The following is a 25,960-nucleotide window of genomic DNA, read 5'->3' as shown; positions in this document are numbered from 1 at the left end:
GACCTTTACCTCATTCTTAAAGTGAGACAGACCTGCTCTAAACGCTGTGGTTTGGCTGTATTGCAAATCTGTCTGGGTCTTTCTTCTTGCCTGATTCACTTGTTTTTCACCAGATGCATTTTTGGATACATCGGACTAAAATTATAACAGTGCACATCATATTAATGTGGGTTGGTTGAACATATCTTTTTTTCCAAGAAATGTGTAGAAACAGCAGCAAAAATAATCAAGGAAGCAAAGTATTGGATGTGCTGAACAAGTATGCTTCAAATCCCCCCCCCACCCCCAACCACCACCACAACCACTGCTGTAAAATCTATAATTTTATTAGAGCATAATGTGTTTAGTATCTCCCTGAGATTCGCCTGCCTTATTAATCCAGTTTCAGCTCTTGTGACTCTCAAACCTGGAAATAAATTATTTTATAGGGACAAACAAGAAGCCTGTATCAAATTGATTGCTTAATACACTGTTGTTGTTGGTGTCATTGACTGCTTTTATAGTGGAGCCCACATTCACTCATTCAAATACAAAAGCTCACATAAATTCACAAATGTACATGAGACAACAAGGTGATTGTGTTACCCAAGGATGCTTTTACACTGGACAACATACTGTCCAGATTTAAGAGCCATCATCCTGACAAGTCTTTAAAGCATGTTCTGGTTGATTCCCAGAAGAATAAATTAGTGAAATAAGTATACATGTATAATTAGGCTGAAAGTTAAGGATACTTTAGACAGATTTAGGTTTAAAGTAAAAATGTTTTCTTTTTGTTTTTTTACCAGTATGTTCTTCTTAGTGGAAATACAACACTAATGACATTTAAAAAAAAAATGTTTGCTGACAAGGAGGACTTTTCACCTCAGACATTAGAGCTTAATGTCAAGGTTGAATGGTTAAAATTATCACTGGAAAAATATAGAACAAATCCTCGCTAGTATTTAATGAGCAGGATTATTGACATACCAGTACTTTCGTATGAAGCTCAGAAATAGCAAATCGTTTTTTAACTTTCTAATGGATGACAAACCTTGCAGACTGTTTTATCTTCTTATTCAGGTTTGTCACATTTTCAATCAGAAACATTCTCTATTGTTGAATTATATATATATATATATATATATATATATATATATATATATATATATATATATATATGTGATGCTTATAAATAATGCAATAATGTATGCGCTGCTCTCTATTGCTTTTACTAAACTATGAGAGTCGACAACTGAATGTTTCACTTTTTTTCTCTGTATAGATTAGTAGAAATACAGTGAGGAAAATAGGTATTTAAACCTCCTGCTATTTGCAAGTTCTCCCACTTAGAAATCATGGAAGGGTCTGAAATTGTCATCGTAGGTGCATCTCCACTGTGAGAGACATAATCTAAAAAAAAAATATCCAGAAATCAGAATATATGACTTTTTAATTACTTTTTTATATGATACAGCTGCAAATATGTATTTGAACACCTGGGAAAATCAATGTTAATATTTGGTACAGTAGCCTATTTTTGCAATTACAGAGGTTAAAGGATTCCTGTAGTTTTTCACCAGGTTTCACACACTGCAGGAGGGATTTTGGCCCACTCCTCCACACAGATCTTCTCTTGATCAGTGAGGTTTCTCGGCTGTCATTGAGAAACACAGAGTTTGAGCTCCCTCTAAAGTTTCTCTATTGAGTTTTGGTCTGGATACTGGCTAGGCCACGCCAGAATCTTGATATGCTTCTTACAGAGCCACTCCTTGGTTATCTTGGCTCTGTACATCAGGTCATTGTCACATTGGAAGACCCAACCTCCACCTATCTTCAATGCTCTAACTGAGGGAAGGAGGCGGTTCCCCAAAAACTCAAAATACATGGCCACAGTCAAGCTCTCCTTAATACAGGGCAGTCATCCTGTCCCATGTGCAGAAAAACACCCTAAAGCATGACGCTACCACTCCTATGCTTCACAGTAGGGATGGTCCTCTTTGGTACACATCATTCTTCTTCCTCCAAACACGTTAGGTGGAATTATGACCAAAACGTTCTACTTTGGTCTCATCTGACCACATTACTTTCTCCCATGGCTCCACTAGACCAGGGGTCTGCAACCTGCGGCTCCAGAGCCACATATGGCTCTTTGGACCCTCTCCAGCGGCTCTTAATTGTGGCTAAAACGTACATAAAGAGCTAAATAATTTACTATAATATATACCGGTATCAATAGCTTTAGTGTTTTTTTATAAAATGGAAAAGAATGAGATTAAAAGAACCAGAAATATGATTTAAGTAGGGATGCACGATATAATCGGCCCCCTATCGGTATTGGCCTTAAAACGGAATATCGGAAAGTCTAAAAAAAAATACTACTTCTTCTTCTTCTTCCTCAAAAACTTCTTTTTTACAGACTTAAAAACTTCTAAAGACGAGGGAAAAAAGATTGATCCATTAAAATATCCCAATATCTTCATATGCTGATATATTGCAATTTAAAAACACCATATCAATCTCTTTTACTAATGAAATATTGCTATATGTCATCGTTATGCTACGAAATCCCCCGAAAATTCACCAAATTTTGCCATATTTTTATATGTTGATATATTGACGCGGTATCGATCTATTTTACTAACAAAATCTCACAAGAATTTGCAAAATATCACGAGAGTTTGTAACAGAACGATGAAATTTCACCAGATTTTGAAAGTAAAATAGATCGATACCGCGTTTTTAAAAATCTATTTGATATCAGCATATGAAAATATATTTGAGTATATTATTTTTCAAAGTGTCAGAAATGGATAAAAAATTTCTGACACCTAATTAGCTTGTAAATTATACGTTTTAACATTGAAAATATATGAATTGTTGATTGTTTGAGATGGCAACAACTAATTTCCTATATAAGATTAAAAAAAAAGGTTTTCTAGTAAAAGTCATGTTATATTTTGCGGCTCTAAACAACTTTTACTTGATCGAACTCTGGGTAAAACGGCTCTTTGAATATGAAAGGTTGCAGACCCCTGCACTAGACCATCCAAATGGTCATTGGCAAACTTAAGATGGCCCTTGATATATGCTGGTTTAAGTAGGGGAACCTTCCATGCCATGCATGATTTCAAGCCATGGTGTCTTAGTGTATTACCAACAGTATCCTTGAAAAAAAGGTGGCCCCAGCTCTTTTCAGGTCATTGACCAGCTCCTCCCATGTAGTTCTGGGCCGATTCCTCACCTTTCTTAGGCCAACAGGTTGAGATCTTGCATGGAGGCCCAGTCAGAGGAAGACTGACTGTCATGTTTAGCTTCTTCCATTTTCTAATTATTGCTCTTATAGTGGACCTTTTTTCTGCAAGCTGCTTGGCAATTTCACCGTAGCCCTTTTCAGCCTTGTGGAAGTCTACAATTAGTAGTTAGTATTTGGATTCTTACTGATTGTATGGGGTGGTCAGGTGTCTTTATGTAGCTAACGATCTCAAATGGGTGCATCTAATTTAGGATAATAATGGAGTGAAGGTGGACATTTTGAAGGCAGACTAACAGGTCTTTGAGGGTCAGAATTCTAGCAGATAGACAGGTGTTAAAATACACATTTGCAGATGTATCATACAAATAAATAGTTGCAAAATCATATATTCTGATTTCTGGATTTTTCTTATATTATGTCTCTCATAGTGGAGATGCACCTACGATGACAATTTCATACCCCTCCATGATTTCTAAGTGGGGGAACTTGCAAAATAACAGGATGTTCAAATACTTATTTTCCTCACTGTACCTTAATTCTAAGGTTGAAGTTATATGCAAACCTGATTAATTCAGCTTCTGTAACTGTCTATAGTCTTTATGCTGCCCTCGGATGAAAAAAATAAACTATTTTCACTTTTTATGTAACAAGAACATCTGCAAAAGTTGATTTCAGTTATAAGAAAGGTAGATTCATTTATTATCCAGCCGTTCTTAAACCTAGATTAAATGTTAATTGTTTAATTCAACATAAAATTATCAACCTAAGTGTTCAACAAACATTAGTTTGATAGATTCTGCCTGACATTTGTGGTAGGTTGTCTTTGGTCATGAGCATAAATCCCTGGATATAAGGTTGAAGCCAAGAAATTTCCTTGTGACTATTTTCCTGACAGTTTTTTTTTTGTCAGAGATAGACAGTGATTGAAGCATGTCTGAAGGGGACAGAAAAAAAGACCCTGACTGACAGGATCTTGAAGTGTATGAAACTTAAAGAGAAAGAGTACTGCCCCTCCTCAACCCTTTGCTGAATACTAGATAAAACCAGCTACTAAAAAGTCACTGTAGGAGGCATCAAAGGAGGCTTGCACTAGAAAAGTTGGATGAATAGAATAAAATATATTATGTTATATTTGAAGTTTACATTAAAATAAAAATAGTCTGCTGCATTTAACCCATTATTTACCAGTTTATTGAGAACATACAAGTGTTATTTTAGACAGTGTTATAGTTGTGAACAGAAAGTTATTTCTTGTTTTTTTTGTTATTAAAGCTGTTTCTCATAGTCTAAGTTGTTGTAAAAGGTTTTTTTTATCAACTTATTTATTATTCACACTATACTGTATAAGATTCATCCTTCAAATAAATAATATCCCTCAAACTGTATCGAGATCCACAGTTATGTACAAAAAAGTGCACTTATATCAGTTACTGTACCCTTTTTGTATGATTGCGCAAATAATTGATAAACTACTTGACTTCATGTCCAAAACTTGTAGACTCAAATCTCCTTTGCATTAAGGTGTCATGTCTTCAGCATTGTCCCATAGATCTAATAGGATAGAAACAGAAACCAAAGGGGTGTACAGCTGTCACTGAAAATGTGCTGTTATGGTGATCTAAGATTCTGTGAGTGTAGCTGTCTATGCATGGCATGCTATCCAAACCGTGACATTTTGGGTTTTCTGGTGCTTTGGGGGATTCCTTTGACCTGGGCGCTCCAAAGCACATCTATCAATGGGTGGAAATCCTTTACAGTAAAAGCCACAGTGGGCGTTCTAAATGCATTAGCCTTTACTGTGATAATAACGTCTCTTCTTCAATGGTCTGTTGTGTTTCTTCCTTCTCCAGGTAGAAAAGGGTTTAGATTGTCATGTCAGTTGAGTTTTAAAAAGCTGGTATACGTTGATTGTTGTTGTCTGACTTGGCTATTAACATATGACTTTTTATTTTATTTCTTCACCTGTTCATCATAAATCTTCTAGCTGCTCTGCTTACAATCCTCTGACTCACATTTTCTTGCCTTCCTCTAAATTAGGTTTTGATTTACTGTTAATATGATCCAGTTTTAACATCTTTAACTGAAATCAGCTGATCATCAATATATTACTTGTAAAGTTCTCAGTCATCCAGGTCATAGTCATCCCAAAAAAGTAAAAAAAAAACAATCCACAGGACTTTGTTTCATAGAGTGGACCAAAAACAAAGCCTTGTTTTGGCTTAGAAAACAGGCAATTGAACCGGACAAAACTGTTTTTTTTTGGTCCACTCTGTAAAGCCTCGAACACAACACTATTTCTGACATTTTGAATTGAAAAAAGCTTCCTGGATGGGAAGAGAAACGTCTTCAAACTTGTGAAACAAAGTCCATTAGATTGTTTTTTATCTTTTTTGGAATGATCATCAATATATTATATGATATTATTTATACTGCGTAAAAGACAGTAATCAATATGTTTTAGCAGCACTTGGATCAAACACTGCAATTCTTTTTCCAAAAATATATAAAATAGATCATTTTAAATATTTTTGCTGTACCATTTTTGTTGAAAAAAATACCATGATATAATTTAAAGTGCCATTCCCAATAATAAAGTAGTATTCTTACCGGGCTTACATAATTATGTCAAACGTTTTCTGCCATAATTTGCTGCATTATGCTTTTTCCTGGAATTACTACTGTCCTCAATCTGTGAAAAACAAAACAGTTCCAGTTTGAATTGTTGCAGTGGTCCAAACACTCTATTTATGATTATTGTATAACATTTCAGATAGCAATATGCACAAGTTCAGCAGTGTGAGTAACATTTACATTTCTTTACACATAGAAAATATTCATTATTGCTGCAGTCAGCTGAAAAAAAAAAGGAGCAGTAAGAGAAATCATCTTGAAAGCAGAGTGAGGAGAGAAAACATGCGTTACTGAGATGGAAGAGGGAATGAAAAGATAACTCTGATGTCAGGATGGGAGAGGGATGGGTTCCAATATTTTCAACCTCCGCTTCACAGAGGATCCACTTCTTAGCCAGATTGGGAAGAGTTAGTTGTAAAATCTGTAACATGCTGCTGTGTGCATGGCATCATTAAATCAAAGCAATTCAAGCAATAAAAGAGGAATTATGGAGCCATTGCATGGACGGTGGTATGTCGCCTATTTGGACAAGATTTGTGAGTAAATCTGTTGCAAAGCACATCATTATGGTTCAATATGACCTCTTAAGTTTCATTTTTTTACCTCCACATCTGAAAAATGCCGCTAGGATTCTAAAAGTGTAATTAGACTTTGAATATGAAAAGGCTCAAACTTTTTCAGCAGCTGCCCTGGTTTTAATCTTGCTCTCCTTTGGTTTATAAGAAATTATTTGCTCTTTGAAATAGGCGAGTGAATCTGTCCGCCATGAGAAATTACCACATCTCTTGAAGAATCAGGGTTTTTATGGCTCTGATGCCGCTCTATGGAGCACGCTTACGGTTATAAATGACATCTTCGCTGGTGGTGTTTTTGTGATCCCTTTAGATATCAGGGCTGCATGTGGCACCATAATCCTTAGCTTTCATCTAAATATACCCCAGAAACAATAGTTGATAGAACACCTTTCAAATCATGATCAAGATCATTTGCTGCTGATGCAGGAAAGGTTGTTTTTTATGCAGCATTTTAAAATAAAACAGCTGTTTTCTCTTGTTGTAGGTCCTTTATTAGCATTTCTTTGCTTTTCAAAGTGATTTTGTTATTCAGAATGAAAAATGAGATGAATTAATCACAGGAACACCATGCAGTGGAGTGACACATGGAGCCCAGCTTATTAAACTTGATTCCCCTGAAATAACGAACATGGCAGCCAACTTTGCAGAACCAGCTTTCATTAATTTTTGAAAAAGGAAAAAAAAAGGTCTCCAAGTGATCATATCGTCTCAAATTAAGGAGGACGACTGGTCAGCAGCAGTGAAAACAGACACCGGGAGGGGGGCGTCTGTCTTCCCCCCCTCTGACCTTGGTTGTCATGACAGCGAATTAAAGCTGCTCCAAGATCAAGGACAACAAGGGAGGCAAAAACCGTTAAATTCACAGATCAAGAAAGGCAGAAGCTTTTACTGTGATGGACTAGGGAATAGAGATTGTGTGTGGGATGAAAGCAGGGAGTATGTTAGAGAGAAGAATGGAAAGAAGGACATAGAGCAGTGAAGGATATTACCTGACACATTGAATATATCAAGATGTTTCCTAATTGTTTTTTTTTTTCAAAAGAAACTGCCCCCATGTTTATGACTCTTATTAACACTAGGCTAGATGATAATGCTTGTGCAAATTTTTAGTAGACAGCTGAAGTCACACAACCTTTCTGGTAGATCTATGTTTAGATCTCAGACTTTAACAAGCAACTATTGAACCGGCTTCCACAAACTGATAGATAAGGTCATTTTTCCTTTATCCTAGGTACAGAACAGCTGTACATGGACCGGCCGTGCCACTGCAACTAATGGTAATCAATGGGTGAAGCCAGCCCTGAAGTGGCTCCAGCATGCTGCTTCATTTGGAAGTGTTAAACAGATTGCTAGGAAAAAAATGCTCAACCTTATTTTTCATGATTAAAAAACCAACTATCTAAATTCATTCCCCGAGCTGAAATTGCTTTAGAGTTCATCTTATCTAAGCAAAAACTATACTATAAGTTTAAAGTGCTTGACACTTAAAAAAGTTAATTCTTTCTAGTAAATAATGTCCTAGGATTCTTCCATTTTTCAAAAAGCAAAATAATAACCTATTATGGCATCTACTGCAGAGCCACTGCAGAGTGAGCCCAGAGGAGGCGGTTTAGGCATTCACAAAAAAAGTCCCCCAGGTGCATGCTTTAGAGAGGCTGCCAGATATGGACCTGGAAAAGGTCCAGCAGAGTTATCAGGGGAATATCTCAGGTTCTGACAGCATGCATGGATCGCTGTATGTACAGTGCTGTGCAGAAGTGTTCATAGTCCTTAAGGAAATCTACATTTTGGCAAAGGTTGCACTACACAATTTAATGCATTCTAGTGAGGTTTTATATGAGGGAACTGCACCGAATAGTGCTTGATGATAAAGTAGGAGGTAGTTTGAAACATTTACAATTATAAAATGTCAAAAGGCTGCCAGGTACTTGTTTCTATCCCTGTTTCCTGCAATATCTAAATAAAATAATAAAATAACATGTATTAGAAAAGATTAGTGAGCAAAATAGCATCATGAGATTTGAGAAATATTAGACATGTTAGTTTAGGAGTAGTTAAAACACACTGTTAGCTAATAAAAATAATAAGCAAATGTTGTTACATCTCACAAATATATGTAGAGGCTATTATGTGATTTGGAAAGAGTATGAAAAATCAAGAAATGTACAAATACATGGCAAGGAGAGCTTAAAGCAGATAGCCAGACAAGAGGCTATTGGCAACTCAGAAAGAGCTGCACAGATACACTAGTCTAGTTAGGTCTAATGGACGGATGGATGGAACTATTGCATATCAGAACTATCGAATATGCCTTTTTCCATTTCAGTCATGTTCACTTTTTTTCCATTTAAAAGCCAGATTTAGTCTTGCATACTTGGATAATTACAATTCAAGCCTATTGATTCCAATTCCCTGTATTCCAGCTATAATTAATTACAGTCTAATTCAGTACAGTCAGAGACTGTAAATCAGAGATAAAAGGGCCACTTTGCGACAAAAAAAGAAATGTGAGAGCTGAGAAAATTAACTTATTGAATTTAGTTTTTCTCTTGGATTTAGTTTCATGTCCTCTGCAGGCTCTGAGCAGTTTGGTTCAGATAAGTGTAAAAACTACATGCTGTTGAATAAACTGTGCAGGAAAACAGAACCACTATGTTAAAACTTACAGTGATGAATATGTATGATTCTAAGGTAATCTTTGCTTAAATGATAATGTTATATGTACATCCTTCCAGTTTGCTGCACTGAGTAAGAATAAGTCAAGTATTTACTTAAAGGTCATTCAACTGCACTGAAATAAGCTAATTAGCATAATAAAAAGTAGAGTAAGTCCTATATATTAGCATAAAATCTAATTATAATATAACTTTAGCCTGAAAATGCCTGTTATGATAGATTTAACTAAATGCATGCATAAGTATATTTAGGAATATATCCAAAGTTCAAAACTGAACAAATATGCAAAAAAAAATAAAACGACCAGTAGTATATGTATATAATTTTATATCCATTTATCCATCCATTTTCCGTTACGCTTATCCCAAGTGGGGTCCCGAGATCTCAAGTTGTCTGTGGGCGAGAGGCGGAGTACACACTGGACAGGTCGCCTGGCCATCCCAGGGCGTCATAATTTTATATTTTAAATAAAATGTTAATGTTGTTTTACATTATTGCCAAAGTCAAAAAAAAATGTGAAAATGGAAATGTTCTATTGAAAAATTATATTGTAAAAAATTTTGATCATAAATAAAGATGTGTCAATCTACATAACGTTGTTAGTAAGAGAGATGTTGAGGTCATGGAGGCCGGAGAGCAGGCAGGAGATCAGAACCGAGCAGATGAAAGAAGAAAGACTTGCTCAGGATTCAGAACCAGGTGATCAAAGGTCCAAAGAGGGTCCAAAGGGAAATCTAGGACGGTGTCAGGAATCAGTTCCAGGTTCGGTACACCAGCAGAAATCCAATAGGAGTCAGAGGACAGGTCAGGCAAACAGATCAGAATGGGGACAGGAAGGCTCAGGGGTCCAGGGGCAGAACCGGTTAGGATCAGGCAATCAGAAACACACAGGAAAGCAAAAAAACTCTCACCAGAAGCTCGAATAATCTGACACCGATGACTGTAAGAAGGCAGGTTAAAAAAGGATGAAGTAGGGGGATTAGATGAGCAGCAATGAGAACTGGGCGGAACTAGGCAGGTGAATGAAATTAGTAATCTGGCCAGTCATCCGCGCCAAGATCATGACAATTTTATCTTGAGGTAGGTAATGCTAACTCATTTTAGCACTTCTTAAACCAAGTCAGTCTTCAAACCTCCAGAAGTTGATTTTTCCACACATTTTAAACCACCAAGTAGAAAGGAGACATAAGAATAGTTTGTCCAAAAAATATGCTTTTTGTGAGACTGTAGCAACTGTATGCTAACATCTATCCTATCACCTCCACCCTCCTGCTCCAGATTCACTCCTGTGCACTTTATCTGCCCCAAACAGACAAGTGGATGAGAGAATAAAGGGGCTCACAAAGAAAAATCAATCACATTGTAAAGCCTCTGAACGATACAAGGCATCTTTTACTAGGAAACAATCTGCTGCATAATGGCCTGCTGCACAGCATTATCAATACATTGTTGGAAGAATTTGAGGCGTTGAGTGGGAGTATCTGGTAAGGAAGATTAGTTCTGAAGCAAAGGTTACCTCATGAATAAATGTAAGCACCAAATTTACCATCTAATCAAAAATATGCTAATTAGGAATGTACTGGCATCTTCCTCTTTGCTAGATTTAGATGATGAGAATATGGAGTTTTGCAGTGTTTTATATGAATACATAAAGCAGTTCTTTCACACAACTCACAAGTAAAAACAAAGAAGTTTCAGTGTCTTTCCTGCAAATGTCCTAGCAGTATGTCTCTTTTTCTTAGTCCTCTGACTTCATGGCAGTGGTGCTTTTATTCCACCTTAGATAAGTAACTCACAATAGCTGTAGAGGACACTTGGGTGATTCCTAAGGAGCTGGCCTTAAGATGTATAAACAGCAACAACAGCAGACAAGTACCAAAGATCTTGAGTTTTTTGTTGAAAAATAATCCCCAAGGTGTTTTGGTTTGTATTTCTCCTCATGCTCTTTTAGAAACATTCAGCTGTTTTCCAGTCTGACAACTTGGAGTACAAAAAGATCTATAATTGCTCGGTTTTTGGACAGTGTTTGTATCTGAGATGTAATCATGCTTTGTGAAATACTGTGTTTCACTTTGGACATAGATAGCATTAAACAGAAACAGCCAAGAAACCCTTTCTAAATGGGAAGAAGCCTTGGGATCAACAGCTCAGGAGGAAGAATCTGCTGACAGGACTGCTATTATTCATGTCCGCCACAAATGTGGCCTTTATTGAAGTGTGGCAAGATGAAAGCCATAATTGAAACAGATTCAGCCACGCAGGACACACAGCAAACTAGCGGAAGAAGGCGCTTGGATTAAATGAGACGGGAGTTTTAACTTTTTGGCCAGAGTAAGAAATAATGAGTGTTGGGAAAAGAAAACTGTGCTTCAGCCTGAACGCACTATCCTTAGAGGAACAGATTGGACTGGCAGCATCATGGGCTGGTCTGAGTTAATAAGATGAATGGACACAGGACAGTCCTGAAATAAAACTGTCCTAAACATAATAACAGGGCTACAATGAAATGGTTTACATTAGGAATAAAACAAATAATCGGATTAATCGATTATTGAAATAATCGTCAACTAATTTGGTAATTGATTAATCTTTAACTGGAGTATAGAGACTCTAAAACAGGCCTTAAGCTGGCAGGGAAACCCACTTAGACCAGTAATTATACCAATATTGTAGATAATATGTCAACATTTTGCATTTAAGATAAAAAAAACCTTTTTCATCTGTCAGTATGCTCTATCCTGAGCTCCTCAAATGGAAAAGTTTTAGGTTCACCTGGTTTAATTTCGTAAAAAGTGGTTTTTAAGGAACCTTTTTCAATTTGATTATTAATCCATTAAGTAAAAAAAATTGCCAGATTAATCGATATGCAAAATAATCGTTAATTGCAGCCCTAGTTTACATTAAAACATAGTGGTGTTACTTTAAAGACTTTTGCTTACAAAAAGTCTTCATTCAAATGCCTGATCTTTTGTTTAATGTTTCCGTTTGCTGAGAGGGGGCTGATTACAAGTCCCTGCTGGAACTTTTCAGACTTATTCCTGTTAGTGATGGGAATCATTCATTAATTGACTTCCTCCTCACAATGATATACTAAACTGTGTTGATCTATTATATAAGATTTAGATGATAAACTTGTGGCTAAAAGCTTACAAAATGTTCAAGCGTTTTGAATACATTAGCAAGGCATTGCATTCGGCTCTCTTAAGAGCTTTCTGGGTTTATCACCTTGCACTTTAAATGTAGTCCTAATTACTAAGACAACCTGGTTTTCATGGACATGCATCCCATTAAAAGCATAATAGTGTTTCATGGGACCAGTAGGTTGATTATATCTTTATTTACCACACTAGTGACAGTTTTTTACTGAGATCTCACTTGGTCATCTCTACCTTCAGGGCAAGATGAAATAAGATATGGACCCTGCTGTCGGTGCATAGAGGAGGAAATCAGATTGTCTTTAACTGCTTTAAATATTCCCCATGCAGGCTGTAGAATAAAATAACTTCCCCTATGGAACACGACCGACCTGTTACTGAATGAAATACTCATTTGCATTTGAACTTTGCATAATTACCCCTCTTCACTCAGTTCCATTTGCCATCGTGCTGTCAGCCCATAAAGCGCCTTCACCTCCTACTGCCACCAAACAGCTCTCATTACTGCTCACTCTCCTCCAGCTCAGTCCACACCTCCTAGTTGACAGTAAGCACCTGTGCTCCCTAACAGACCACCACTACATCTCCTCCCCCGACCGAGCCTGCAATCCCTCACCTGTCAGATCAGTTCAGCGCACTAACCTTGGATTGGAGCCAGACCACTCATTCAGTCCACGCCTGGTCCACTAACTCGGCCTGCCGGGCCCTGAGACTGCTAACACACGCATTTGTTCCCACTGGTTTAGCTGCTCTGTTTGCATTGCATGCCACTACATTCACAGCGTCAATGAATGCAACTGAACCCATCCAGATAAAAAGAAGCACAGAAAATGTCTGTTGAAGTTTGGATTGAATTTTTTGAATATTGATTAAAAAAAAACAAAATGAAACAATGAGTCCATTTTACATCAGGATCCTTTCAGTAGTGCAACCAAGCAATACTTAATTAAAACCATGGTGTTAAGAGAACACAGCTAATTAGGCAACTTCATTTTCACAGGGTAATATTACATTTCACACTGTGTCTTCATCAGGGGGAAGAAACTTCCCACAAAGTTTGGGCACACTTTATTAGGTTGCATAATTGTGCTCCAGGACATTTATCCCTGACTTAATACATATCCTGTCTAATTACACCATTAGAGGATCCGATTGGGAAGGTTTTTATTGTGCCTAATCCGGCTACTATGTGAGCATAACAAAACTGTACATTTGAATACAAAATTAAAACCTTACGCTTCGATTGAGGCAACTGGAGATTAAATACTGTTGTTTCACAGGAAAAACTAACTAAACTGAAAGCAAATATTCACTTTAAGATGTAGCTGTTTTTTAATTTGAAATCCATCACAACACGAGTACATCTGGGGATAGCCACTAGTGCTTGTTGCAGGTTTAACTGAGATCTGTTTTTAATTATCTCTCAATCAAAGCCTGCCTCGGGTTAAAATAGGCTATTCCGTGCTTTATTAAGGCTTGCTGTTGTTGAAGGTGGTCATTTTTGTGTCACAGACATGAAGCGTTACTTTTTTGTTGTTGTTTTTTTTTGTTTTTTTAAACAGCTGCTGCTGCCAGTGCCAATTATCTAGAGCTGATGATGGCTGCAGGCTTTAGATAAAGCTGATATTATTCCACCCAGAAAAAGACTAGTTCCCGTTGGGCCTCTGTATTGATTTTTTATGTTTCCTTTGCCAGCCTCCTGAATCATCTATAAGTGATGACAGCTATAGCTGTCTCAGAATAGCAGGTAGATTATTCAGGTGATTAATCAGTGCTTTGCTAAACCGAGGATTGGATTTACAGCTTTATTGCTGTATAAGGTCTCATTAGAGAGTTTTTTTTAGTACGTTTGGGAAAGACTCTCCAAGCATGTTTTGCAGCCTTTGGCAAGTGGAAATTTTGTGCCAGTGGTTAATTTGCTACATTTGCCACCATTTTGGATTTGTGTTGCCAACTTATGACAACTGATATGCTGCAAGAGATTTCAACTACATTTTTTTTCATTAGAATAGAAAAATAAAATAGAAAAGAAATCCCTTAATTGTCCCACAATTGAGAAATTGTGTTCAAATTGTGCAAAGTGGTCACACAAATGTGAAACTTAACATGTATAAAAAATAACAAAATTACTACACAGAGTTAAAAAAATAAACAAAGTGAAATACTTTACTGTACAGTGTTTTTACAAATATAAATATTGTGCAATCGTGCGTAGATGACTGCACAATCAATAAACAGCTGTCGATATTTTTACAGTAGTGGATATGGGAAAATAGCAGCAACACCAGATATGTACAAAATGACAGCAGTATGATATTTAAGTGACCATGACAGAAACTGTGAAAAAAATCAGCATCAATGTAACAACTTATTGAGGTTGTTGGAAACAGTGGTGGTTATAGAGTCTTCCAGCTGCTGGGAGGAAAGATCTGTGATAACGCACCCTGGTGCATTTAGGGTGCAGCAGTCTGTCACTGAAGGAGCTCTCCAGTTCAGCACCAACTTCATGCATAGGGTGGGAGACATTATCCAACAGAGATGCTATTTTAGTTAGGGTCCTTGTGTTTCCCACCTCCTGCACTGGGTCCAGGGAGCATCCAATCACAGAGCTGCAATCTCTCTTTATGAGGCTAATTAAAACAATATATGGTAGTCCCTTATATCATCAATTTTTCCACGTTATATTGTGTAAGCCTAGAGGTCACTAGAGTTTATATTTCTGCCAAAAAACTGTATCCGCGTCAGACAGTTATTAGGACTCTAGACAAAGATTAGTAAAAATCGAATTGGTTATTCTCAAAAACTCGTAATGAAAAAGACACAAAACCTTTTCTTTCAGTTTGTGTGTTTAGTGGGGAAAAAAAAATCCACATACTAATATATTTGTTTTTAACTTATTCATCTGTGTAAGAAAAATAAATCTCACTGCTAGGAAACTTCAGATCAGCACCTCAAAATCACTAAGTTTACATAGGAACTTTTAAAGCTGTTACAAATAGATGTTTAGGATGTTTGACCACCAGATTCCACATCCTCTGTAACCGCTCCAACTTACTCATGTATGTCCGGCGCTGCACTTGCAAAATTATGTTAATCCATGACAGCTATTCCACATCCACCATGACTCCTCTGAACGTTACGTCCACATACGTGTCCACTGTCCTTCACTGTCAAAATATGGAGCAAAGCTATTTTCGCTCCGGTGCGGCCCTTTGGAATCTGGCTGTGTCAGGATCTGCAATTGCGAGCATACCACCATGAAAAAGAACGTCATGAAGATCCGGTTTATCAAAATAAAAAAGGGTAATGACTGGTCGGTAATTAAATATTAGAGCATAATTCTTATTTATTCAATTATTGAATGCAAACTACTGGTAATTTATCATAAAAGGAAACAGATATATGATTTCAATCAAAATATTTATTTTATTATCTGACAACTACAAGAGCAACTTATCAGTTTGCAACTTATTACTTTGGAAGTAGAGAACAGACAAAGTTTGTGTGATCCTAGCCATCCTTATGGCAGGAGTGAGATTTCCAAGGCATCCTTATGGCTGGATCCCAGTGGTGATTTTTAGTATTGTTATAGGCCTGTTGAATTAAGCGGTCATTACCAAGTATTGTACTTCTAAGAATTAACAAACAATAGTATTTAACATGATCTAATTGAGCTCCAAGGAGCTCAGAGTGGAGCAATACAGTATGAGAGGAATCGAGGAGGCGTAGGCGTTGCTATGCGGAGGAAGTCTGGAACGGAGGGCAGCACAGCGGGGCCTGTCTTTACTTTGCTCCACTCTGCGAATAAGAGCAAGCAGATGCACCTGCCACTCTCCCAATTGTCTTAAACCTTGTCAACTTTTGCCTATTCATATCGGCTCACTTAATTCCTGCCAAAATATCTCTTCTTTGCCCATATGAGGATCTTCCTGTGTTCCTGTGCTTGGCCTGCCCTCACCAGAGTCTCATTAACTTCTGGCTCTGGTCACATTCCATACTGTTTTATACCTGTTTCTAGTTTTTTTCTATCCGCATCCAATCTGATCAAAGCCTGCATCCTGTTTTGTCTCTTTTCAGTCATCTTCTGCCTTCTCATTTCTGCCTGTCAGCAGGCACCGAGGCTGGTTCAGCTCATTTCAGTTAAAGGAATAGTACACCCAAAACATGATTAGCCTTCATTTTCTACTCACCCCCATGCTGAACAAAACTCTGGAGTACTTTTTTGATATCTCAAATGCATCTGGAGATCTGGGAGGCTTCTTGCTGTCTGCTGACATTCAAATAATGGAGGTCTATGGCGCCCGAGACAGAAAGGTCCATAAAAGTCCACAAAAAACGTGTCAATATTCCTCCATACTGCTCGTCCAATGTAATCCAAGTGTCCTGAGTGGGTAGCATCCAGAATTTACTCGAAACGAAGTCATTTAGAATGTTTTTAGAGCATAAACAGTAGTGTATAGGATTTCCTAATAGCGCCCCCATGCGCACTCACGATTCTACGGAAGCCGGCAGACCAAACCAGCGCATTCAGCTCGGCAAAGAACTCATGCTCTTCCTCAACACTGAAGTCCTCAGACATTTTTCTTTCGTTGTTTCTTTCTTTGCACAGGTAAACAGCACATTTGTTCTTCTACGCTTGCATTATCGGCAGAGCAGACGCTGAATGCGCACTTTCTTCCGGTTTGGTCTGCCGGCTTCCGTAGAATCGTGAGCGCGCATGGGGGCGCTATTAGGAAATCCTATACACTACTGTTTAGGCTCTAAAACGTTCTAAATGACTTCGTTTCAAGTAAATTCTGGATGCTACCCACTCAGGACACTTGGATTACATTGGACGAGCAGTATGGAGGAATATTGACACGTTTTTGTGGACTTTTATGGACCTTTCTGTCTCGGTCACCATAGACCTCCATTATTTGAATGTCAGCCGACAGCAAGAAGCCTCCCAGATCTCCAGATGCATTTGAGATATCAAAAAAGTACTCCAAAGTGTTGTTCAGCATGGGGGTGAGTAGAAAATGAAGGCTAATCATATTTTGGGTGTACTATTCCTTTAAGAGAGTTTATCCTCCCCACTGTCGCTGCATGCACGCTTGGCGGAGGAATTGTTTCATTGTCGCCATTCATGACTTTCAATGACTCAATGCAGCTGTGTTTCTTTTGATAGAAAACTTTCAGCCAGTCTGAATGATTTGATTCAATTGCTTCTGTAAAGTATCTATATAACTAAAAGTGAATTAAGTGAATACCTTATTGTGCCAATAGTATTTGCCTTCCGAACCAAATGATTGGAATCAGGTGCTCCAATCACTGTATATAATCAATGTCCTAGGCATGCCCACTACAAGGTTTTTACAAACATTTGTAAAAGAATGGGTCAGGAGTTCATTGAATTCCAGCAAGGAACTGTGAGAGGATATTCCACATTCAACTGTCAGCTATATCCTAAGAAAGTTGAGGTCTTTGGGAATAACAGCAGCTCAGCCACCAAGTGTTAGGCTATAAACTGACAGAGTGGGCAGCAGCTGCATCCAAGCCATACATCACCAAGTAAAATGCAAACCATGGTTAAAGCACACCATCACTGGACTCCAGAGCAGATTTAAAGTGACAAATCCTGCATCTCCATCTGTAAATCTGATGGACTGGTCTGGGTTTGGTGGTTGCCAGGAGAACGACTCTTGTCTGGCTCCATTGTGTAAAAAAGTGTAAAGTTTTGTTGAGGGGGGATTATGGTGTGGGGTTGTTTTTCAGGAGCTGGGCTTGGTGCCTTAGTCCCAGTAAAAGGAGATCTGAGGGCGTCAGCTTACCAAGACAAGTTGGACAAATCCATTCTTTGTGGGAACAGTTTGGAACTGTCTCTTTCCTCTTCATTTAAGCAAGGTCCTTAACACATGGATAGCAGAGCCTGGTATAGATGAACATGAACTGGTTAGCACTGAGTCCTGATTTTAACTCAATAGAACACCTTAGGGATAAGTTAGAATGAATACTAAGGGCCAGGCCTCTGGTCCAACGTCAGTGTGTAACCTAATTGATGCACTTCTGCATGAATGGTCTAAAATAAAGATTTCTGAACCTTGTGGACAACCCTCCCCAAAGAAGTCGAGCTGATTTAGCTGCAAGTGGACTGATATCAAATTTGACATATTATAGCCCATTCCTATGGAATAGGAATGGGCTATAATATAATAACTTAAACTCATATCTGAGCCAAGGCAGGTAAGCAAATACTTTTGGTAATACAGTGTGTCTACTATTGGAAACATTTTGTCCAAAAAAAAAAACATCTTTGTAAAGGGATGATTAATGCATTTTCTTTAATGGGATGTTGGTGTTTTTTTTTTTTGATAAATGTTCATAAATTGATGTTTAAAAAAACGGCATATGGCTTCCAAACAAATGAAAAAATAAGGCATGTAAAACTATATCGCTAGTCCTTGTAGCTTCATTCTGTTGTGAAACAGAAAATATAATGGGATTAAAATGAAAAGAATGCAAACAATTCAGCATTTTATATTATGTTGATATTCAAAACATAGAGTGATTTTTTTTTTTTTTATCCTTTTTAGCTAAAGCTGTTAAGAGCCAAGGACGAAAATCCGCATGCGGTTCCAGAGCCCTGGGTTATAGACCTTTGAACTAAAGAGTTTGTGCCTATAGCAGAATGGTCAAGGATTCCTTTCTCTGCATGTTCCAGCCTTGAAGTATCACTGCTGTTCTATTACCACTATTAAATTGTAAGGAGAAGTAAGAGCAGAGTTACTAATCATTGTTCTGAAATCTTTTCCCCTGCTGAAAAAAATGTAGTCAGATTAAAGGCTAGATTTTCCTCCTTTTCTCTTTAGCTTCTGTACCGCTTGACAGAACATGCAGTTACAGACCCCAGCAATTATTAATAATGAATATCATGTGTATGCAAAACGCATAAGGGGGTAAAAACGTTTAATAAGATCTCAAATCCAGCGTCACAATTAAATGAGACAAATTACCTTTGAGAAACTACGGAACATGTTTCTCAGCGGCCCTGCTGCCAACATCCATACCTGTGTCTTCTCTGGTGCTTGTTAGCAGTCTTCCGACTTTTCAAAATGTCAGCTGTCGACAGAATAAATTGACGCCTAATGAAGAGAACCAAGAAGATAAAACTAGCAGCTGGCAGGAGCGTAAACCTCGAGTGTTTAAACAGAAATTACGTCCAATTCAGAGAGTGCCCCATGTTTTCTTATGCTCCTCTGCAGATTTTAACATCTGGCTCCTACTGGAATAATATCAGGATGTGTTTGTGTCACAGACAGGGTCTCTGTACGCTCCAATGAAAACATGCAGATGCTACTCACTACATGAGTGTTTTGTTTTTCAGAAATGCATATTTTAGTGTAGAGCAGACATAGCTGGGAAGGATTTTCAGGGAGTAAAGGTTTCTCATTAATTTTTGAATTTGCACAGAGGCTGACTCGGAGGTCAGCGAGGCTTTTGTTTGATACATGATTCATGGTGAGCTGGATATTAACTATTGCTTTTGAACTCATCCTTGACATTTCTGAAGCCTTTTCTGAATGGTCTTTTCACTTGGTTTGAGCTGCTTTAATAGAATACCATTTCAGGAAATATCTGTTTTTTTTAATGTTTCTGATTGGAGTATTATAAAGTCATATTTGAGCATATTACCATTACTCAGTTAATTGGTGTATAATACAGTTGATCAAGTCGTGCACTGCTTACTCTGGTCAAATTGAGGAATGTTATGTTAAAAGGCTTTAGTTGGAGAACATTTTGGAGTCATTTATATTATTTAGCTGATTACTAAGAGTGAAATCTACCTGATTTAGCAGCCCCTGTCTGTCTGTCTGTCTGTGTTGTTTTGAAGAGTTTAATACATGGCAGAGGCACTCTGAATCCGGGGTGGCTCCACTCTGCATCTGAACAACACATGTTAAAGTAGTCAATCAAATATAATTGCCCGCTCTTTCTGATCAGATAGTACAGGTGTGCGGTTTGTAGTCTGCCGCTCCGTCTCCTAGCAGACGTTTTTATGTATTGCAGCTCTGTTGCTTCATTCAATAAGTCAAAATGATGCAAAACATGTCAACATTTGAGATATTAATTGAAAATCTTTCATTTCATTTTTTTTTTCATATTTTATTTTTAACTAAACATGTTAGTCATACGATCCACGCTGGCTCTGAAAGAAAGTAGCAGTTCAGAGTTATGGTCCACACGGATTACTGGGATATTATAGGTCAGGTCCTTAGGGCATTTTGGTTTAATTAAAGATGGTACTCATTAAGTCATCAGTGTTCCACCTACATTATACTTGCCTTTTCATTTCAACTCATTATTGTTCTGCTGGAGATTTGGTGAATTATAAATTAATAAGAGTGGCTCGTCATGTGTGATGGATTCCCTAATCAAACCACTGCTCAAATCTGGCCTTAATAGAGGAATTGCAGGAGAAAACCATGATTAAACAAGAAAAAATCCATGAGACTCCTGGTTGGAATATCTGATGAGGAAAACCATCAGTAGTTGAAGTGCTTCACAAACCGGGCTTTGACAGAAGAGCAACAAGTAAAAATAAAAAGAAAGAATTTAGGTCAGAAGAGAAGAAAACTGAACTTTTTAACTAGATGTGTATCTGGAAACTAAAACTGAGCCTCTCTAAAAAGTTCTGATCACTTTAGTTTTAGATCCATATCTTAACATTTCATCCTTTCATCCTCAATCTACTTCTTACCAGTCAATAAAGCATTTAACACACAGTATCCAAGGACCTAAACTGTACATCATTTTCTTTATTTCCAGTAAAATCTTAGTTAAAGTTAGTCCTCTACTTTAATTGGATGCTATTTTCATAAAACAATTAGTTAATCTATTTTAGTTCTGATTAAAGTTTGGTTCTGTCGATTCTTTTAAAGCACCTAATATTACAAACCCAGATCATTCCAAGGCCTAAATTAGTACAAACTGATTGTCTGGTGAAATTGTCTCCAGACTCAGTCCTAAATCCAGATATTTTTTACTTTTTCCTTACCCAGCACACCTAAATCAGATGATTATTTCATTACCAGGAAACTAGATTGATGGCATGCTAAGTAGGTAGTACAGCTACATCCACTGAATCTCCTATAGGTAAGATGGGACCTTCCGGGCTGCTCTTGAAGACTTTAGTTAGATAACCCTTCTGTAGCAGGTACGATTTGACCTACGGCTTTTATGAAATGTCATTCGGAGGACAACTCAATTTCATACAAAAAAATTAGGTGCAAAGTGGTCAAAATTACACATGTAAAGATTGACCAACACCCCTGTGTAACAAAATGGTTGTAGAATCACCCTGTTTTGATTCTTCTCTTTAGCAGTGACAGCAGAGATTGAGAGAGTTAATAGAAACAATGAGAGTGATAAACATAGGATAATCTGGGAAGAAATCTTGCAAATACCTGAGAAGGGTGGAGCTTCACCTTCCACCTTGAAGGACATCAAATTATATAATGAGACTTAATTTTACTGTCCTTCAACTTTTTGATGCGCCTCTGCCTCCACAGGCCGGAATGAAATGGCTGACTGAGCTGCTCAGTATGCCGTCAATTTCTTCAGTCCTGCTAATTTCTCCACTCTGGTGTGCTGAATAAGAGACACATTTACAAGATGCAGACCAGACCTTGGGGAAATAAAGAATAATGGTTTTAACATAATATTCAGAGAGATATGCTTTATTTGTCATTTTTCCCATGAATAAAATGTCTTACCATCAAAAAAAAATAAGATAATTTAATTCATAATTAATAAATAAATTTGTCAAATTACTTATATCTATCTGTCTACAGTCTACTGTCTACATACAAACATATACTGTATATGTATATTTCTTGGTGACATCTTTACGTGATAGGTTCAGTTTTAGGTGGGAAAGGGGTTCTATATGAATGTTGGTTTTATTGAGGGTTTATTAGTTACTGTACATGTGCAGCATTTTTAGTTTTTTTGACAGCTGTGTTTTGAATTGCTTTATAAATACACCAAGCATATGGTTTTTAGTCTTCTGGTCTGGGGGTTGAAATTGTCGCACTAGTCTGCAACTGATTCATCCCTATTTCAGCAGATGTATTCATGAATTCTCTAAGGAAAGCACTATAGGTTTTTTTTTTTTATTAAGCATTTCCTTAGCATAAATTAGGCATTTTGACAATATTAAAATCCTAGCCTGTATAGACATTAGAGCTATAGTGAAATCCCCAAAAAAAACTGACTTTCAATTTAAAGTATTTTCATTAATATGGTATACAAAGCAGGTGAACATACCCTCGAAAAATAATTTAACAAATTAATTTATAAAAAATAAAGTAAGTAGATCTAATTTCTTTACAATACTAGTTGTTTAAACTGCATGGCTTTAAAACAAAAAGCTGTGGCTGAGACAAACAAGCAGCAGGCTTTCCATTATTGCAACCTAAAGACGGTGTCTGTCCCACTGTTTCAGATGTCTATCCTCATTTATAATTATTACAGTCCATCTTGTATTGTCTCGGTTTTGTTACTCCACCTTTGCCTTACTGTCTCCCTGCAGGGCAGTCATTGGACACAGAGACCCGCTGCCTGATGACAGTAAAGACAATATTACTATTTTCACCCGGATCCTTGACAGGCTGCTAGATGGATATGACAACAGGCTACGTCCGGGGCTCGGAGGTAACCAATGATATTTGTTAGATAAATCATAGACACCCACACAGAAAACCTTTTCAGCCTTGATGTTGACAGCATCAGACTCTAGAGTCCTACGGCAAACTAACGAACAAGCATTATAATAATGGGAAGAATAACCACATTTATCAGGCTTTATAAAATGGGATATTTTCATCTACATTAAGCTGCAATGTTGTAATAATTTCTCCCATAAAGATTTTCTTCCCTTGGACCTTCATTGACAAACCGATCCACCATAGGGGATTTCATGCATTCAAAAGGGATTCAATTCTAATTAATTTTATAGAAAAAAAAACAAAAAACAGATAAAGTGACAACTGGGACAAATATTAGGTTCTCAAGGTCAGGTACATGTGGAAGTAAGTGAAGGTTGGCATGTTGATCTGGCTCGAGCACAGTCAGCAGTTACAGCAGCACAGCTTGGCAAAGCTTATGAAGGGTATATAGGTATGAAGGTACTTCAAAGCCTTAGGCGCATTTGGTCTTATCCTCCATGCAGTACATACAGAGTTCAAATAGGACCTTTAATTTTCACCGCTCTCTGGTCTTATCTGTGTTACTGCAAAAAAAGTCTAAGGCGTGTTTATGTTTATATAGCTGAAAAAAAGCTGGGAGGTTATTTGTATCGTTAAATCCTGCTATATTGTGAAATGTACTTCTAAAGTATGTTTGGTTTTTTTATGCACAAATTAAAACAAGAAACATAATTTTTCTTGCTATGTGCTAAATATAGTACTTTACAAATACTGATGAAAAATATACTATGATGAGTTCAGGATTTATATTTAAACCTGAACACAAGCCTTTCATGACCTGTGATGCTTCAAATAAGAGACTTAATCACATCTATTGTTAGAATCATTTTAGAGTTATGCTAAGTTGTTTTTTAATTTTAACGGTCTTGAAAATGATACTGACTTGTTGTCTGATGTACCTTTAGAAATGAGGATGTGCCAAGCCAGCATGGATGGCTCAGAATCTGTTGCAACTACGGACTCAGCAAGTTTGTTTTTCTTTTTGTTTAGCAAAAGCACATAATCTAAAGACTTGCTATTAATATTGTTTTATGTTATTATAAATATGATTCAACCATAAACATTGGTGTGCATTCAAAGCCTCAAGAACTTGTTAGTGTTTTCATTTTCCAAATGTTTGTTTTTCGATTGTTCATGTCTTTGACACCCATCATTGTGCCTATTTTGCCCAATAGGGAGAGACTGAGGGGTGGAGGTGGTCCTCTTGACATCCTGCTTCAGTGGGTTCCATTCAAAAACATGAATAAGCTTTAATCTAAACCATCCTCTGCTAGTTATGGGTGTGTCTCCAGTGTAATTGCACCAAAATGTGCACCATGGACCCAGTCTCAATGATTTTTTAGCCTCCAAAATGGATTTTTTTCAGTTTTTTTATTGTCCCGCATTGTACATAGCTCCACCTATTGTAGCTTTCCTGAACCTGCTAAAAAAAAAATCCCCAAAATATTAGACTGCCACCACTACCTGTAACATAGGTATGGTATATTCTATGCATAGATATTCTACTTGCTCTTATTTTTGCATTTGTATTGTAAAAAAATATATATAACTTGTCTTCCATGACACAAACTTGCGCAACTACACATAAAAATCCAATAAAATGTATTTAAGACTTTGGCTGCAATTTAGCTATGCACTATATGTCTCAGTATCCTGGATATATATTTGCTGTAATCCTGAGTCCTTTGTTGTTCCTACGTGTATTGTATTTTTTTTTTTGCAAAGCATCTCCCTACATCAGCTAAGTGTGGGGCACCGTAGCTTGCAGAGATGCTTCACCAGCACATGGACGCTGATAAAGTCGGATCACTTTGTGCAGCTTTTTCATGGAAATGTACCCTCCCTTAGGTGGAAGTCTTTGTTCAATCACGCTCAAATGGCAAATAAGCATATATGTCAGTGAAAAGCCTTCTAATTGAGGCGATTTGATCCAAATACTCATCCCTCCAAGGACAACATGCCGCATAACAGAAAGCCCACATGCACATCAAGCAGGCTTCGTTATTTCTCAACCAGACAGCTGGAATGTCCATTTCTGCTCTAGTGCTTGTTACTCAAGCCTCGAGCCTGCCTTGGGGCAGGGGTACAGTCACCAGGCTGGATAACCTGGTGTCTGTGGCAACAACATTGAAGACAGACCATACACAGGTCATTATTGTCATGTTCCACTAGATTGATGTGAAATATCTTCTTCTTCTTCTTGACTTTTTTAAATAACACTGAATCGCTTTAGTTGTGACCCAACTGGGTCAGAAGTCGTAAAGTACTCATCACATTTGGTAAAAGACCCTAAATAAGCAGTGAATTCTTTAATGCAGCATAATCTCACAAAAGAAAATACAAGAAATTTGAGCTTTAAGTACATTTATTCAGTAACTTATGAGATATTTTCCTTCTTTCTTCCCTCTACATTTCACGAAGCAGAGAAATATCCTTGACCATCTGTCTTTGCAGTCTCTCTCCAGGGTCCTCCTCCTGTCTTCTGCTGTATCTCTTCAGCACCGCCTTCTGGTTTTCTATACAATCTCACTCAAAAGGACAGAGTTGGACTTGAAAGGAGGCTGATTTTGTGTTAGAATAAGTGTTTCTGCGCTGACCTGACCATATACTTTAGATCATTATCCTACTGGAAGAGATAAGAATATCAAAAAAATACCAAAACATTCACGTTGCCAGTCTAATGATGCCTATGGCATGTGAAATGAAACAGTCCCAGAGCTTAACAGATCCTCCCTCCTACTGAACTGTGGGCGAGAGATTATTTCGTACACAACCGTCCACTGTTCCATGCTAAAACCCAGCTGGAGTTTTTTGCGAAAAATCCAAACCTTAGTTTTCTTTAATCCAGTAACAGCTAAATAATGTTTGTTTTTTTCCATTGGTGATACCAGAACACAGGAGGTTCTTTCTTGCAGCAACTTTTACACATCTTTACCATGGGCA

General features: G+C 37.4%; 1 protein-coding gene across 2 annotated transcripts in view; it reads left to right on the top strand.

Moving 5' to 3' along the window:
- The window catches only part of gabra3 (gamma-aminobutyric acid type A receptor subunit alpha3), a 112,773-nt gene that overhangs the window by 14,445 nt on the left and 72,368 nt on the right, over positions 1–25,960 (top strand). For both annotated transcript variants that reach the window (XM_038292183.1, XM_038292182.1), the window contains exon 2: positions 22,843–22,964. In XM_038292183.1, coding sequence (XP_038148111.1) covers positions 22,843–22,964 — 122 coding nt within the window. The remainder of the gene's footprint in view (positions 1–22,842; positions 22,965–25,960) is intronic.

Source organism: Cyprinodon tularosa, unplaced genomic scaffold, assembly GCF_016077235.1.
Source record: "Cyprinodon tularosa strain WSP-4 unplaced genomic scaffold, ASM1607723v1 ctg31, whole genome shotgun sequence".
Taxonomy (NCBI): Eukaryota; Metazoa; Chordata; class Actinopteri; order Cyprinodontiformes; family Cyprinodontidae; genus Cyprinodon; species Cyprinodon tularosa.
Note: the sequence above shows the minus strand (reverse complement) of the source record. Positions and strands in the feature narration are given on the sequence as shown.